Source organism: Sparus aurata, chromosome 1, assembly GCF_900880675.1.
Source record: "Sparus aurata chromosome 1, fSpaAur1.1, whole genome shotgun sequence".
Lineage (NCBI taxonomy): Eukaryota > Metazoa > Chordata > Actinopteri > Spariformes > Sparidae > Sparus > Sparus aurata.
Genome location: NC_044187.1, coordinates 1,223,105 through 1,238,674, shown reverse-complemented (window position 1 = coordinate 1,238,674; position 15,570 = coordinate 1,223,105). Strand labels below are relative to the sequence as shown.

The following is a 15,570-nucleotide window of genomic DNA, read 5'->3' as shown; positions in this document are numbered from 1 at the left end:
GGTTGTTGTTGTTGTTGTGGTTGTTGTTGTGGTTGTTGTTGTTGCTGCTGCTGCTGCTGCTGTTGTTGTTGCTGTTGTTGTTGTGGTTGTTGTGGTTGTTGTTGTGGTTGTTGTGGTTGTTGTGGTTGTTGTTGTTGTTGCTGCTGCTGCTGCTGCTGTTGTTGTTGCTGTTGTTGCTGTTGTTGTTGTGGTTGTTGTGGTTGCTGCTGCTGCTGTTGTTGCTGTTGTTGTGGTGGTTGTTGTGGTTGCTGTTGTTGTTGTTGTTGTTGTGGTTGTTGTGGTTGCTGCTGCTGCTGTTGTTGTTGCTGTTGTTGCTGTTGTTGTTGTTGTTGTTGTTACCCATGGCAGCAGCAGTCGGCCGTCACTCTCTGGTCAGTCCTCCTCAGTGTGCGCTTCGGGCGGAGCTCCTCTCTGCAGCTCTGTGTGTGTGTGTGTGTGTGTGTGTGTGTGTGGCGGGTCGTCGTGCGTGTCTCCGCTCGGCTGATGGGGATTCCGGTTTTTCCAGTCGACTCCTCCCGGTTTAGACCGCAGCAGCTCTGAGTCCCGCACCAGTGCGAGCAGCAGCAGCAGCAGCAGCAGGATGGCCTCCCACACCGCCACCATGGGGAACTTGCCCAGCGGGATCGGAATATGCACCACCATCCCCGACATTCTCTACCTGCCGGAGCTGGTAAGAAACAGCAGCCGAACCGTTCAGAGCTGAGCTGGACCTCCACCTGTCCGGTCCGTGTGCGCACAGAGCGCCAACCTTTACGCGGCTTTTACGCGCGAACACGTTCCGAACATCCGAGCTGTGTTTTTATTCTAACTGCAGGGAAGCGACCAAAGTTTAATGGAGTTCAGACACTGAAGGCTCCTGATGACCGCAGCTGCTCTTCAGGGTTCTTCATGTTCTAACACAGAGATCTGAAAGGATCGATCAGCCTCATCGATCCGCTGACTGTCTGATCGACTGTCTCCGTCTCCTGCAGGCGGACTGAAGCATCGGAGTCTGTGTTTCATTATAATATTTGCGTTGTGAGACTTTACTATGATGTGGTGACGTCACTGAGCTGATGAGTTAATGACTCCTGTCAGAAATATATTGATATGATGATGGTCTTCTCTCAGTCACTCAGCTGTCAATCAAACATTTCAGTTTCAGTTTAAAGTCTCAGTTCTTTGTGAAATATATATTTCTTATAAAGTTCCAAATTCAACTCAAATTATTTTTCTTCTGTCACTGTGACTGAGAGTGAACACATAGATCTGAACTCTCCTCAGCATCATCACATTATGATCCTGTTCTGTACCGACACATATGAACCATCCATCCCTACGGTGGCCCTGAACGTCCAAACCAGACGTGTGTGATACTGACAAACTTCTCTTTACGTGAGTTTTAAATCTTAACGATGAGATCACACGTTCAAAAGTGATGAAACACTTTAGAGTGACAGCTGTTTGCAGTTGTCTGAGAGTTAATGAAGCGATCAGAGCAGAACATTTAAAGTTCAGAAGAAACACAGCGTCACTGTTTGTAGTGACGCAAATACAAACACAATGAGTCCAGACGCCTGTGTGAGAATAATCAGCTGTGAGGAATGCAGATCTGTCACACCCTCGCCCTGTCACAGGTGCCACCTGCTCGCCAGGAGCAGTTTGGGGCTCAGTATCTTGTTTAAGGACACTTCAACACACAGGCAGGGATTGGAACCAGCAACCCTCTGATTATTAGACAACCCGCTCTGCCTCCTGAGCTGCAGCCGCTGCAGGAGGTCAGAGGTCAGCAGCACACGTCACATCTGATCGTGTTCCTCGAGACAAAACGACAATCTGAGCTGCTGATCAGGAAATACTTTCAGTGGAATGATGCAGGTGTTCACACACACACACACACACACACACACACGCACACATACATACACACACACACACACACACACACACACACACACACAGTCACACACACACACACACATACACACACACACATACACACACACACACACACACACACACACACACACACAGTCACACACACACACACACACAACACATACACACACACACACAGAGTCACACACACACACAAACAGGTGGAGCTCCATTAATAATGCAGCCTGTCAATCATCAGAGGTGTCGAGTGAGCCGAGGCAGCGACGCCCTGCTCAGTGCTGGACAAAATAATAGAAACGGGTCATCTTTTAAAGACTGAGGTGAAGTGACAGCAGCTGCTCGACTCGGATCGACTTGGATTGACTCAGATCAACTCTGATCGGTTCAGATTGGTTCAGATGTGAGACTCTGACAGAGCCTCCGCCTCACAAACCTCCAACAAGGCTAACATGCTAACATTAGCTAACGGCTGCCGGCTGCACGCCGCTGTAGCTGAGGTGAAGGTTCATGGCTGAGAGCGGCTCCACATTTAGTTTGTCCCATCCGTGATCCTGTCAGTTTCTTCTTCTCCTTCTTCTTCACCAGCAGTTTGTTACCTTCATTAATGAGGAGGAAGCGACACCACAGGTCCAGTAACTGCTGGTTCAGAGACACATTCAGTCATCCTACAGAAGGGTTTTATTTTCATTACACACACAAGAAAAGGCCTGAAGCGTGGAGGATAACAAAATGCCTTGTGTGGATGAACCGGTGAAACTGTTCTTCAGAATCAGCTCCAGTCACAAAGACAATATATCTCTTTCAGCTCACAAACACGGTGTAGATTTCTGTCGCTGCGTCTGTGAACTTTAAACAGCTGGAAGCTTTTCTGTGAGTATTTGTTGTAACTTATTTCAACTTTATTCTTGAAGTGCAGAATGAAAAAAAACTAAAACGTCCTCCTCAAAGTTTTTCTCTCACCTGTGGTCCTGACACTCTTGTTTTGTCTCTCTTCTTTCTTTATTAGTTTTCATAATCAAAGAGAAACGTTACATATTCCAGAAGAGGAAACAAAACACTGAACTCAACAGCAGATAATTATCTAAAGTGATCCAGGGCTTCATGTGAGCAGTGGATCTCACTGAGCTCACATATTGATATCTCTGTGTGGACATGTTGTTCCATCCTCAGTGAACACTCTCAGGTGATCCAGAGCAGAGGGAACCCGCCAGGCCTCTGAAAGTCTGTTTTATTTAATCGACAGTTCAGAGCTTCTATATTGAGACCACACACTGCTGATGCCTTCATCATAACCTGGACTTTAGGCAGTGATGGTGGAAAGAAAGAGAAGAGAAGCCTGATCGCCACAAGAGGGAGACAAAAGTCCCAAACTTCAGCTTCAGACTGACAGCAGGACGTCTGATCAGCACTAAAGAACTCTGGGTGAACAATTGATGGATGACCTGAGGTGAGAGTGAATGGATTCATATCAGCTGAGTGTCCCTCTTGTCTCTGGTCTTCCTGCAGATCTTCGGCGGTCTGGTGTGGATCCTGGTGGCGTGCACGCTGGTGGTGCCAGAGAACCCTCAGGGCTGGGTGATGTTCGTCTCCGTCTTCTGCTTCGTCATGACTTTCATCTGGTTGGTGGTGTTCGCCTGTGGGGGGCATCACAACAAAGGCAGCTGGGCGGCAGCAGTGAGTCCTGCTCATGTTTGAGTGATAGCTGTGGTCTGTGTGTGTGTACAGGTGTACAGGTGTACAGGTGTGTTACCTGCAGCAGCTCTAAACCTGTTTACCTGTTCGATGTCTTTTATATTTTGGCACTTTTTGTTGCTGTCAAACAGACTTTTCCTTCGGCACTAGATTCCCTCAACCATACGACGTCTGTATTCCTACGCAGAAGCAGAATATAGTCCTGAAGGAGAGGGCTGCCTGAGCTAATGCTGCGTTCAGGTGCTCCTCAGACGATCCCACTTCTCAAGTGGGGAAGTCGTGACTTTGAGAGAAACATGGACGACCATTAGTTTTACATTGAATCTCTTAGACTGTTTAAACTCAGCACCATGTCACAGATCACATGAAGTTTCCTCCCGTCATGTTTCAGCCTCATATGACGTCACGTTATCAACCGTAACTTTCTCCTACTTTCCAACTCGAGGGAGCGTTCATGTGTTTATTCCGACATGAACACAAAGGAAGTCTCACAATGACCAGTTAGATTCAGTTCAGGATTGTTTAATTGTGCGTTTGTGTTTCCTCATGTCTGTAATCTGTCTTCTGTCTTCCTCCTCGCCCATCAGGACTTTGCGTATCACGGCATCGCTGCCTTCTTCTACCTCAGCGCCTCGGTGGCTTTGGCCAAAGTGACCCTGGACATGAAAGACGGGAGCAGCTTCCAGAACTACCAGCTGGACATCTCTGCAGTGGTGAGTCATCATCCCGTCCCAACCAACCAACCAAACAAAAGAGACCTGAACCTGACACAAAGCCCTCTGATTGGCTCTGAAGTGGTCTATCTAAACCCTCACTGGTTCTTGATCAGCATTAATTAATGTCCTCGTAGTTATTAAATCATTTACAAACATTTATAAGTTATTCATAAGAAAACCTTTTGGGTTGCCAGGTTGTATTTTGTCCTCTAAACTCTCTAACTGATCAGGACTGATTAACTTCTTGACCTGTAATCCATTGATAAACATTTATGAGACAGTGAGATAAACGGGACCTGTCACAAGCACCTGAACGCACCGCAGAGGGAACATGGTAGTAATGTGTCTGGTACTGGTCCGTTCTGATCACCGCAGACCTTCCTGCTCCTCAGAAGATGAACCCTCAGAATTCCTCCCATCCCGTCGTAGATTCAAATTCTCCCCGGATGTTCTGTTTGTCTCCTCAGGTCTTCTCGTACGTGGCGACTCTGCTCTACTTCATCCACACCATCCTGTCGGCCATCAGATGGAAATCTTTCTGAGCCACAACAGAACTCTTTTTATTCTCAGAGCTTGTCCTTAAATGTGCGTTGGAGACTGACTGCTGTGGTTCTGGGAGAAGAAGCATCATCTGGATCAGCACTGCAGCAGATCTGAAGTGATGAGGGGCGGCTTCGTCTGGTCAGAAACTCGTTATGTCCAGATACTGTGGAACCTGTCAGGATGAATCACCAGCGAGTCACATAAAGCTTAAAATCATAATCTTCATGGTTTTTACTGCTGTTTCTGAGGGTTTCTGTTATTTTGTCCACGCTAACATGCGTCCTCCTCTGATGTTTCTGCTCTAATGACACGATTTCATTTGGTTCTTCCTCTTCTACTCTAAGCTGATCGAAGATGTGGCTGGTTTTTTTATTTTTATAAGTTTCTAAACAAGAAAATTCAACTGGATGTGGGTCAGAACAGGAAACAGAACCAAGGAACCTATAACAGATGGTAGGGACGTGATGTCATCGTTCAAACACGCCTCTTCAGGGGGTCACAAACTGAAGTAACGTTTCACCACCTCTCAAGTCCTCGATGTGCGACGAATCAAGGGGCTCGGGTGTCTCAAGCTTCAGTAAGATGTACAGAAGCTGAAGACGTCAGACTCTCTGAATGACAAGCAACACTCTACAAATAAGCCCGGCCCTGATGCAAGTAGTCCATTAAAGGTTCTGTTGCTGGTCACTCAGCTGGATTATAACATGTTCACAACTAGAACCAACAGGAGCAGCAAAGAAATGTGAACAGGGCCTAAACAGAGCAGAGTTTCTGGCTGACGCTCTGTCAGGTGACGTCTGCAGTGACTGAAGAACAGAATCAGAACGACCCGGATGTGTCATTCCCCATCGACCCAAGCTGCTCCCACTTAGTCATCAGGAGTCAGTCTGCACACCTGCAACAGCTGATCTGAATCCACTGCAGTCAGTCCAGAGGGACATTCAGCCAAAATTAAAAAAGAAAGCAAACAGGACTCCACAGCTCAGCCGTCGTCTCTGCACAAACAGAATAAAACCCAACATCAGGATGTGTCCAGAACACGTCTCTCATCGTCTCTGCTGATGTTTTAAAGACGTCTTTTCAACGTCCACTTGTTATGAAGTTTTTCTTTAGATCCAACTTTTAAATTATTAAATAAGATGCTTTTGGTGATTCAACCTTCAAACATTAAGCGACCTGACGAAGGTTTGATGATATTTAATAAATCTGATGAGTAGCTCTCCCGGTAAAGTTCACGCCTCATGCAGCTACTGAGGTCGAGGTTCAGGGTGGTTGAAGTTCTTTAGACGTCTGTGACTGAAGTTAAAATGTTGTCTAACATTACATTACAGAAACTTTGAAGGACCACACTAGTGAATGCTGGAAAGACGTTCAAACCTTTTGGCTCAAATATTGAATATGATTATGATCAGCGGGTCGATGCCTCTACAAAATAAAAGAAGAGTCTCCAGAGAACAAGCTAATGAGTGACTTTCACTGAAATTACATTAGGTGATCTGCTGTTTGTCTCCAGGTAATATCCACACATGAATATTTACAGAAGTGTGAGTCTAATTTAAATGCTCAGCACAGTAAATACACAGTCTCCTGAGAATGCCACTAAATATTTGAAATATTTTAAAACTGACCAACAAACTCAGATAAAAATCTTAATTATAAACAAAGTGTCTCCAATCAACATGTGGCTAATGACTGTCACAAACTAGATAACTCAGCTAACAGGCTCAGAGTGAGTTTAGATGAGGTATTATCAGGTCCCAATCACAGTCAGAAGCTCCGGTCTGTTGGGAATCGACCAGAAGATCGTCTGACATGCGAATGAATCATGAAATGTACCTTTAACACAGGTGAAACATGAGCTAAAGAAGAAAGCACCAAAATCCAGGAGCCTCCATCTGTCAGACTGATGACCTGTGAAACTGGGAGAGGACGGACGGAGGCGATCGTGACAGAGATGTTCTGTCGAGGCGTTTGTAGCAGCACGTCGACATGTTGGGTTTTAATGTGTTTGTCCATGAATCTACCAGAGACTCCGACACCACCTGTGTTTGAACGTCCCATCCTTCTGTTATAGGCTCCTTGAATTGGACCGGGGTCTTAGTTATGATGGTTTTTAAGCCTTTATAAGAGACTGATTCATTTTTTTAAATTTCTGAGACTACTGAATGTTTTGAAAAAGAATAAATGTGTTTTGAAGCGTTTCTGGTTCCGTGTAAATCTTCAACATGTTGACATTAATGGAGGCTGTGACAGCATTATGTGACCTGCGTCTGTGACGTAACGATGTTGCCTTAATGACATGTCAAAGAGTTTGTTTCATTGGTTTCCTGGTTCGACACATCGCAGCATCTCTGCCTTCAAATCCAAAACACAGAAACCAAAAGTGAGACTGGAATCTTCTGGACATTTGATTTATTCTGGAAAAAATAAGTATTACAGTTTTATATTATAATTTAATTATAATTTATGAAGTATACCTTTAAAGAAATACTTCTGTTTAGGTGAGTGTGGGGAGGTGGCGATGTTTGGGTTTACATGTCCAGGAGCCATTAATCAGCTCTCTGTGTGTGTTAAAGGTTAGAGGGCGAGGCCCCTACAGAGGACTAAAACTGAGGTTGACCCTCATGCCAGATGGTTGGAGATGTCTAAACATATGCATTTCCCCAGATGGACAGAGAGACCATTTGGTCTCTTTTAGAGTGTGAGGAGTGACAGCAGCAGAGTTAGGGAATTTACAGGAATGAGCAGGGAGGCAGACCAACTCGTCAAAGTGACCTATTAGAAGAAGTATGTAGGTGCGGGCAAATGGACTTTAAAAAGGCCCGCACAGGCAGAGAAGGAAGGGGTGGTTACTTGTAGAGTTCCTAAGATTGAAGGTTCGAGAGGATTTTTGGTAGAGCAGAGAGCAAAGCATTGGGCAGAACTTTGACAGAATTTAAAAACCCCGGGTGCGAACACGCTGGTTCGGACGCAAGCTTGAAATCTGTTTCAATAAAGATTGCTGTATCAGTCCAGCCAGCCTCGCCTCCGCAGAATTCTTTCATCACAAAACTACACGCTGACATCTTTGATGAAGACAGCCCAGAAACTACAGTAGCAGACAGTCACATGATTAGTGAGCAGCAACAACATTGGTCCAGACGGTCACATGGCAGGTTGGTAAACTGTCTCATGATCAGACAGTTGCAAAGAAAATAAATAAATACTTTGTTACATGTGTTCATCCGGAATATATTGTTTATAATGTATGTACTGTAATACATACTGATATGTGTTTAAGATATATATTAGTTAAATTAATATCTAATTTAAGAATATTCGTTTTATAAAATATGAATTTTTATATCATTTTCGTGGAGACAGATAACTTCATTAATCCCAGAGGGGATATGAGGTTATTGCAGGAGCTGGTACATTCAAATCAATCAACATACAAGGGCATAATATGGAAACAATAAAATATTGTCTCCAATAAAATGCGTCAGTAGAGGTACTAAAGTAAAATTAAATAAATAAGTACTGAGATATAAATGGAAGTGGAACATAAGGAGCAATATTAACAGTAATAATAATAATAATGTTGACGTGCATGTGTTTGTGTGTGTGTGTGTGTGTGTGTCAGAGGGTTAACAGCTGCGTGAGTAACAATTCATTATTGATTAATTACACGTTTCTTTCCCAAACGGGACCTTGTGTGCTGTTTGTTTGTGTCTCCACGGTAACCGCTGCAGGTGATTGTCCACACTCGTTAATATTTCATCAGCAGTGACATCATGCAAGGTGGGCGGGGCAGAGAGGATCAGCTCAGTCAGGTGTGTGTCAGGTGGGCGGGGCAGGGGGCGGTCCACGTTCAGCAGGTATCAGATGAGTTACCTCCAGCTGTGACGTGACCCACAAGCAGTTCATCGGGTTCAGTACCCGCCAACATTCAGCAGCTCACCATGTCACATGTTACAAAGACACTAAACAAGTAACAATACAGCCGACTTCTTTGTCCCCAGACTCCCTTAACAAATGTGTCAGTTTAGTGAGTTGTTGAGTTGGACACACAGAGGAAAATGGCTGTTGGTTATAAATGGTCTATTCAAGCCCCCAGAAAGAGCGCCAGGCTGTGAAGAAAGTGTTCATAGTGGCCAGACTGTGTAATTACATCATCCTCAACATCAGACTTCCCCCCGTCAGATAACACTGTGAACGAAGCGACTGTAAAACTCTGGATACAGTTTTTTGACCCGTTCACTGTCATAACTGGAGCCGTTCAGTCCGGTAACATTTATAAAGTCCAGAAGAGCCGCACCATTATATTATTTTATCCCCATTCAAGTTAGCTGGGTGCTAAACAGGAAGTTAGCCAAAGTTATGCTGTCTGGACCGCACAACATTGAAGTCAATCTATTCGGCTTCAAAGCACTGCTGAGCAGTTTTCATAGGAAAGAACGGGGCTCCGCCTCCAACGCTGCGTCCAGATTGACTATACCGTCATTGGGTGAAGCAAAGGAAGCCTGCTGATTGGCTGCAGTGAGTGAACAGTAAAGAGATTTATAAGACCATTAAACGTACAACTCTGTGGACCTCTGTTAGCCTGCTAGCCGTGCTAGCTCCTACAGTCTATGTTTATATCGTGGTCACGCTCGGTGCAGCCAGCTGACGTCATCACGTTGTACAAACTGGATCTAAGAGACGCTGGAGGAGCAAAAACCTCCAAACATTCAGTTTCCACCTGGAGCTCCACCTGCAGCAAGAACATGAAACCAGGCTTAATGGAGTGTGTCAGGGAGTAAATACAGGACACACACACACACACACACACACAGCTGTGATGTATAATGGATGAGGAGGCAGCAGGTGATAATAGTGGAGCATCTCCATGAAACTGAAGACGAGGCTGCAGCTCGACGTTCAGCTCAGTCACAGGAAACAAACAGCCGAGACATTTGAAATGTGCAGCTTCCTCTCAGTCTGACCTGCTGGAGCTTCTGAGTTACACTGAAGTTCAATCAGAAGAGATTTTAGATCTTCCAGCTGTGTGTCAGCAGCTGCTTTCTGTCTCTTTTCTCTTTCTGTGTCTTTTGATTGGTAATATCTGCTCAAAGCAGCCGGTTGATCCAACAATCTGTGTATATAATCATTTCTTGTCAGTATTTTACAGACTGATCTCAGTACAGCTGGTTTTAATAACAGCTGTAGTCCAGGTGGATTTCTTTGTGCAGTCAGAAGTATTTTAACAGTCTGCTCAGCTTTAATGTGACACAAAGAAATCAACTTCCAGTCCAGATACTCTGATTCTTTCTTTAATAAGAAGAATAAGATGAACTTGACTTATATTTCACCTTTACAAAGTGCTCTGACAAACAAGCTCAGGAAGACGACACAGTCAACAGTGGAGCCTCGTCTGAGCTGAGTTACAACAAGAAGGGACAACAGAACATGCAGAAATACAAAGAACCAGTATGAGTCATTATATGATAATGAATTAAATCTAAGAAGAAGATGAGGAGATGACGTCCCATCAGAGGAACTAAGAACAGAAATAGACTGAGAACTGGAAAAGGAATGAAAAGATTGAACGATGAAAAATCAGTTTCAAGATTGTGACTTCACTGTCATGGTTGTTTTAAAGAACAGGTGGACCCAACAGTGACGCCACACAGGTAGTGACTCCAGAGGTGGAGGCTGGGTTTACACAGCAGGCTGGTTCAGGCAGTGGAGGTTGTGAGGGGCGGCGGAGGTGAAGGAGGCTCGGTGGTTGAGCAGCTGACCACAGTAATCTGGCATCGTGCAGAGGGAAGTTCTGGGTATAAGTGCAGGTGTGTGTGGACCGGCATCGGTCCGACCAGCAACAAGCCACGCCCAGCCTCACCAAACACCTCTGACACAAACAGCACAAAACACAGACCACAAACAGGCCACCACAAAGTCTGATCATGACATCACATTAAAGAAGTCTACAGATGTTTTGAACAGGTAGTTTTTCCACAGTCGACGGGTTCTGACAGTAAAAGTGCTGTCACCTTTAGATTTGAGCCTCAAGTGAAGATCTGAGGCTGCGAACAGGCTCATATAGGGTCAGCATTTCTACCATGTCTCCTAGAGAAAGACCCTGACGAGGTTAGAAGTTCGTTTTGAACCTCTAGTCTGTCCCACAGAACCGGCTGTGTGGATCCAACACAACAACGCCCTCCACAATGAGAAGGTTTGTCCTGCTGTGGAAGAAGCTGAGTCGTGACCTCTCACACACAACGAACTCTCAGCAGGCTGAAGACCGCTGCAGAAATAAAGCCGCCTCCTGCCGTGACACCACGAACACAACCTGGTAGAGCTCAGAGACCATTCTGGGTTTTAGGTCCAAATGACTCAGTGAAGTTCAGAAGAGCTTTATCGTCATGGTTATGTAACAGTCGTAGTTATTGAATGTAGCCCCACTCCAGTCTAGGTGGCTCCTCCTTTTGTTTAGTGGATACTCAGAATCAGAATCAGAAACAGATTTATTACCAAGAAGGATTTTACACCAACGAGGAATTTGTCTTGGTGAATAAGGTGCATTTAAGACTATAAACAACAAACAACAGTGACTATTATATATACAATATAAACAAACAGAGACATAAGTGAGGGATGATTGATAAATAAAGACGGAAGAGCTGTACAGGATTGACAAAATAGATTTTTTTTTAAATTTAAAAAATAGATAAAAAATAGAAAAATAGAAAATAGAAGAGATAGTTAAAAAATAGAAAAATTGTCCAAGCTCTGCATTATTGTAATATCTAGATTCAAGGGTGGGGGTGGGCATGAGTGCCAGAGTCAGTGGGGGTGGGGACCCGGGACTTGTTCAGGATCCCCACTGCAGAAGGGAAGAAACTGTTCATTATCGGGAGGTTTGATTCTGATGGGCTGCAGCCTCCTGTCAGAGGGGAGAGTCTCAAAAAGTCCTGCCTGCACACCTCAGAGCCCTGGAGGTGTGCAGGTCCTGAAGGGATGGAATATTGCAGCCAATCACCTTCTCAGCAGAGCGTATGATACGCTGCAGTTTGTTCTTGTCCTTAGCAGTGGCAGCAGCATACCAGACGGTGATGGAGGAGGTGAGGATGGACTCCATGATGGCGGAGTAGAAGTGCACCATCATCGTCTTTGGCAGGTTGAAATTCACCAAAGGCGGAGAAGAAGAGACGGAGCATGCGCATAACGCTTGCGCTCTGTATACAAACAGACAGTAGACAGTGAATCCGAACACAACAAGAAGAAGACAAAAATGGCTAGTGCAAGGAAACCAGAATCGTTTGTGTGGACCGTAATGAGGTCGAACTGCTGCTGCGACTCACACTCAACTACAAGACGAGTAAGTTGCAAGAAAGGCTCAATATCTTCTGCGCACGAACACGAGCATGTAGTCCGCCATTGTTGTTGTTATGAGACGTCGCGAGGTTCAGAGGTCGGAGGTAAGAGGTCGAGGGGTGGGGCGATGACATCAGCTTTTCGGAAAGGATGCGCACAAGAACGGGAGGGCTGCGTTTTCGAATTTTTCCACCCTGAGACCAGTTTTCAAAAAAAGTGCGCTTTCAGGCGCTGCGTTTTCAGGATCCGTGTGGATGGTCGGCCAAAATGATGCAATACATGTGTGTTTTCGCAAAAGAGCGTTTTCGCATGGACGGCCTCTAAGAGACATGTTTCCCCAGCTTCACGCGCTGCTTTCTGTCAGACAGGAAGTCTGTGATCCACCTGCAGGTGGAGTCAGGCATGTGGAGCTGGGAGAGCTGGTCCTGGTCAGTCCAGATGCTGGAGGGTGTAGTGCAGGGCCGTGTTTACCACATCATCTACAGACTTGTTGGCTCTGTAGGCGAACTGCAGTGGGTCCAGGAGGGGGTTGGTTAGGGATTTGAGGTGGGACAGCTCAAGGTGCTCTAAAGACTTCATGACCACAGAGGTCAGGGCGACAGGTCTGTAGTCATTCAGTCCTGTGGTCCTTGGCTTTTTGGGGACGGGGATGATGGTGGAGACTTTGAAGCTGGCTGGCACATGACATGTCTCCAATGAGGTGTTGAAGATGTCCGTGAACACTGGAGACAGCTGGTCAGCGCAGTGCTTCAGGGTGGATGGAGAGACAGAGGCTGGTTCGGCTTCTTTCGGGGTTTCTGTCTCTTGAAGAGCCTGTGGACGTCCCTCTCCTGCAGGCAGTGAGTCGTCACTGTGGTGTGTTGGGGGGACCAAGAGGTGTGAAGTGGAGAGGACCAGGGTCCAGCTGAGCTGGGGGTGGGGGGGTTGATGAGATGGGAGAGGGTGTCACAGACTCCCTTTGTCTTTCAAAGCAGCAGTAGAACACGTTCAGTTTATGTAATGTAACCTGTACCTAGAAGAAGAGCTGTGCATAGAGATGCCGCCAACAGAGTGAAGACCTCTTTTTATTTTATATTATTTTATAATGTGCTGGTGTAGGATCCGCGGCCTGTGTTCTTCAGTGCATGTATGCATGTCATAACTAGTGCCGTAGAGACCTGGCATGGTATGGTCTGTATAGTTAAATAAAAATATGTGCGGAAAATCCCACATGTTGCCTGCCGTGTCTTTAAGCTAACTGGAGCTACCGCCATTGAAAGCGAACCATAATCTTCCCCTTCACCTCCCACGTTACAGTTACAATAAGCTTAGTGAGGGGTCGTGGTCATGTTATGTATGTATATGTAACTGTGGGCAGGAAACTGTGGTGGCTCCACCTGTCCTTCTCCGTCACATGAGCTCATGAGCAGGTGCAGAGGAAGTTTAAAGAGGCCAGAGTTTATCAGAGGGGATTTTTGCAAATACTAAATAGTTGTTAAAGGGATATTACAAGGTACGTAACGTAATACGTACCTCTTTATGAGTAATCCATTACCTGTCATGGACAGTTCAGTCAGAGGACCCAGGGGTGGAGTTATAATCTGAGCTTTGTTGGTCTCTAGATGAACTAACCCTCACCAGCGTTAGGACGCAGACAGACAGGTGCGTCCTGAGAGACAGACTGGTTGGTTTTACCCTCCGTCCTCAGTGATCCCATCATCAGTTCACACGCGACCTTAAACGTGTCTTGACCTTCATCTTGTGATCTGATCTCACTTCCTGTTCTATCTACAAATATACAGACATCACTGAAGATATGTATTTATTACACAGAGACAGATCTTCATGTGTAACGTCTGCCGAATGAACGAGTCGGCCCAAATAGTTCAGAATGTGTTGTGGAGCGTTTCACACAGTTCACACAGTTTCTCCTGACACAACCAGGCTCAGAACTGAGTGTTTTTTTAAGGGAGTCTGGTGACTTTCTCCACGTTCTCCTCTCTCCAGAGCAGCAGCCTATATTACTTACTGTATTTGTAAAATGTGACGTGTTTACTGTCAGTGTGTTTTAATCTTTAATACATTTAGTGTAACAGATGAAATCAATTCAAACAGCTGCTGGGAGGTCAGAAGCTCTTTAAACATGAACAACAGACAGGCTCTTACAGCCATGACACGTTTCACAAGTACAGAAACATCTTAATGTATTTAATTTAAAGCTGAATTCACAAGAAGACACCAGAGATTTAAAATGTGCTGCAGCTGTTTCACAAACTTTATTAAGTTTCTCCTCGTGAGGCAACAACTGCTAAAATCATGCAGTTTGTTGATGGAGTCTGGGATATGACTGTTATTAGTGACCTCACTTCAGTATTTAGTCCACATCTGTGACTTTCTCTCTCTCTCTCTCACACACACACACACACACACACTCACTTCACTTGTAAACAGTCTGACAGTAAACCAGTTTCTCTCTCCATCTCTAACTTTCACTTCCTGTCTCGGTGAGACTCACATGATTTCTGCCTGCAGACAAAAAGGTAAATGTGTGTTTTTAATGTCACTTCTTCATGTGTGATTTGTGTATTTTCTCTTGTAAAGACTCGTGTTATCAGACTGTTTGTGTCTTCATTAGTTTGATTCAATCATCGCAGTAGAAGCTGTTGAAATGTGTGAGAGGTGTCGAGCTCGTTGGTCGACGGGATCAAGATAGATAGATAGATAGATAGATAGATAGATATAGATAAATATAGAGGTGAATAAAATGAATGAATGTTGAGGTAAGTGGAACATACGGTGCAAGAGACAAAGGTGGAGGTTTATCTTCAGAAGTAATATAAAGCGCAGTAGTTATGTGTGTGTTTTGTGTTTTGTTATGTGAGCGTTGTAAAGTCTGATGGCACCTGGCAGGAATGATTTCAGAGTCGTTGCTTAAGGCAGCAGGCTGAATTAGTCTGCTGCCGAAGCTGCTCTTTAGCTTGTCCAGAGTTTCGTGGAGGCGGTGAGAGACTTTGTCCATGATCACCAGCAGTTTTGCCACATCTTGTCCTCCACCACCTCCTCCAGGGTCACAAGCTGAGAGCCAACAACAGACTCTGCCTTTTTAATGAGTTTGTTCAGTCTGTTCGCATCCTTCGCTTTGATGCCAGCACCCCAGGACACCACAGCAAAGAAGATGGTGCTCACAACAACAGACTGATAGAACATCTGGAGCATCCTGTTGCAGACATTAAAGGACCTGAGCCTCCTCAGGAAGTAAAGCCGGCTCAGGCCCTTCTTGCAGACTGCCTCTGTGTTTGTGATCCATTCCAGTTTATTGTCCAGCACCACACCCAGGTATTTGTATGTATCCACAATGTCGATGTCTGTCCCACCGATGCAGACTGGAGAGGGCGGGGCTTGTTCCTCCTGAAGTCCATTGCCGACC

General features: G+C 45.3%; 1 protein-coding gene across 1 annotated transcript; it reads left to right on the top strand.

Moving 5' to 3' along the window:
• Nucleotides 1–429: 429 nt before the first annotated feature.
• On the top strand, nt 430–7,030 carry LOC115578651 (myelin and lymphocyte protein). The gene is made up of 4 exons (XM_030411725.1): nt 430–670; nt 3,385–3,552; nt 4,158–4,283; nt 4,754–7,030. Exons 1-4 carry the CDS (start codon nt 581–583, stop codon nt 4,826–4,828), a joined length of 459 nt encoding a protein of 152 aa, XP_030267585.1. The 5' UTR covers nt 430–580; the 3' UTR covers nt 4,829–7,030.
• Nucleotides 7,031–15,570: the final 8,540 nt, after the last annotated feature.

Coding starts and splice junctions, on each gene's coding strand:
- LOC115578651 (XM_030411725.1), top strand. CDS start 581: ATGGCCTCCCACACCGCCACCATGGGGAACTTGCCCAGCGGGATCGGA. Junction 671..3,384: donor TTCTCTACCTGCCGGAGCTG/GTAAGAAACAGC, acceptor GTCTTCCTGCAG/ATCTTCGGCGGTCTGGTGTG. Junction 3,553..4,157: donor AAGGCAGCTGGGCGGCAGCA/GTGAGTCCTGCT, acceptor CTCGCCCATCAG/GACTTTGCGTATCACGGCAT.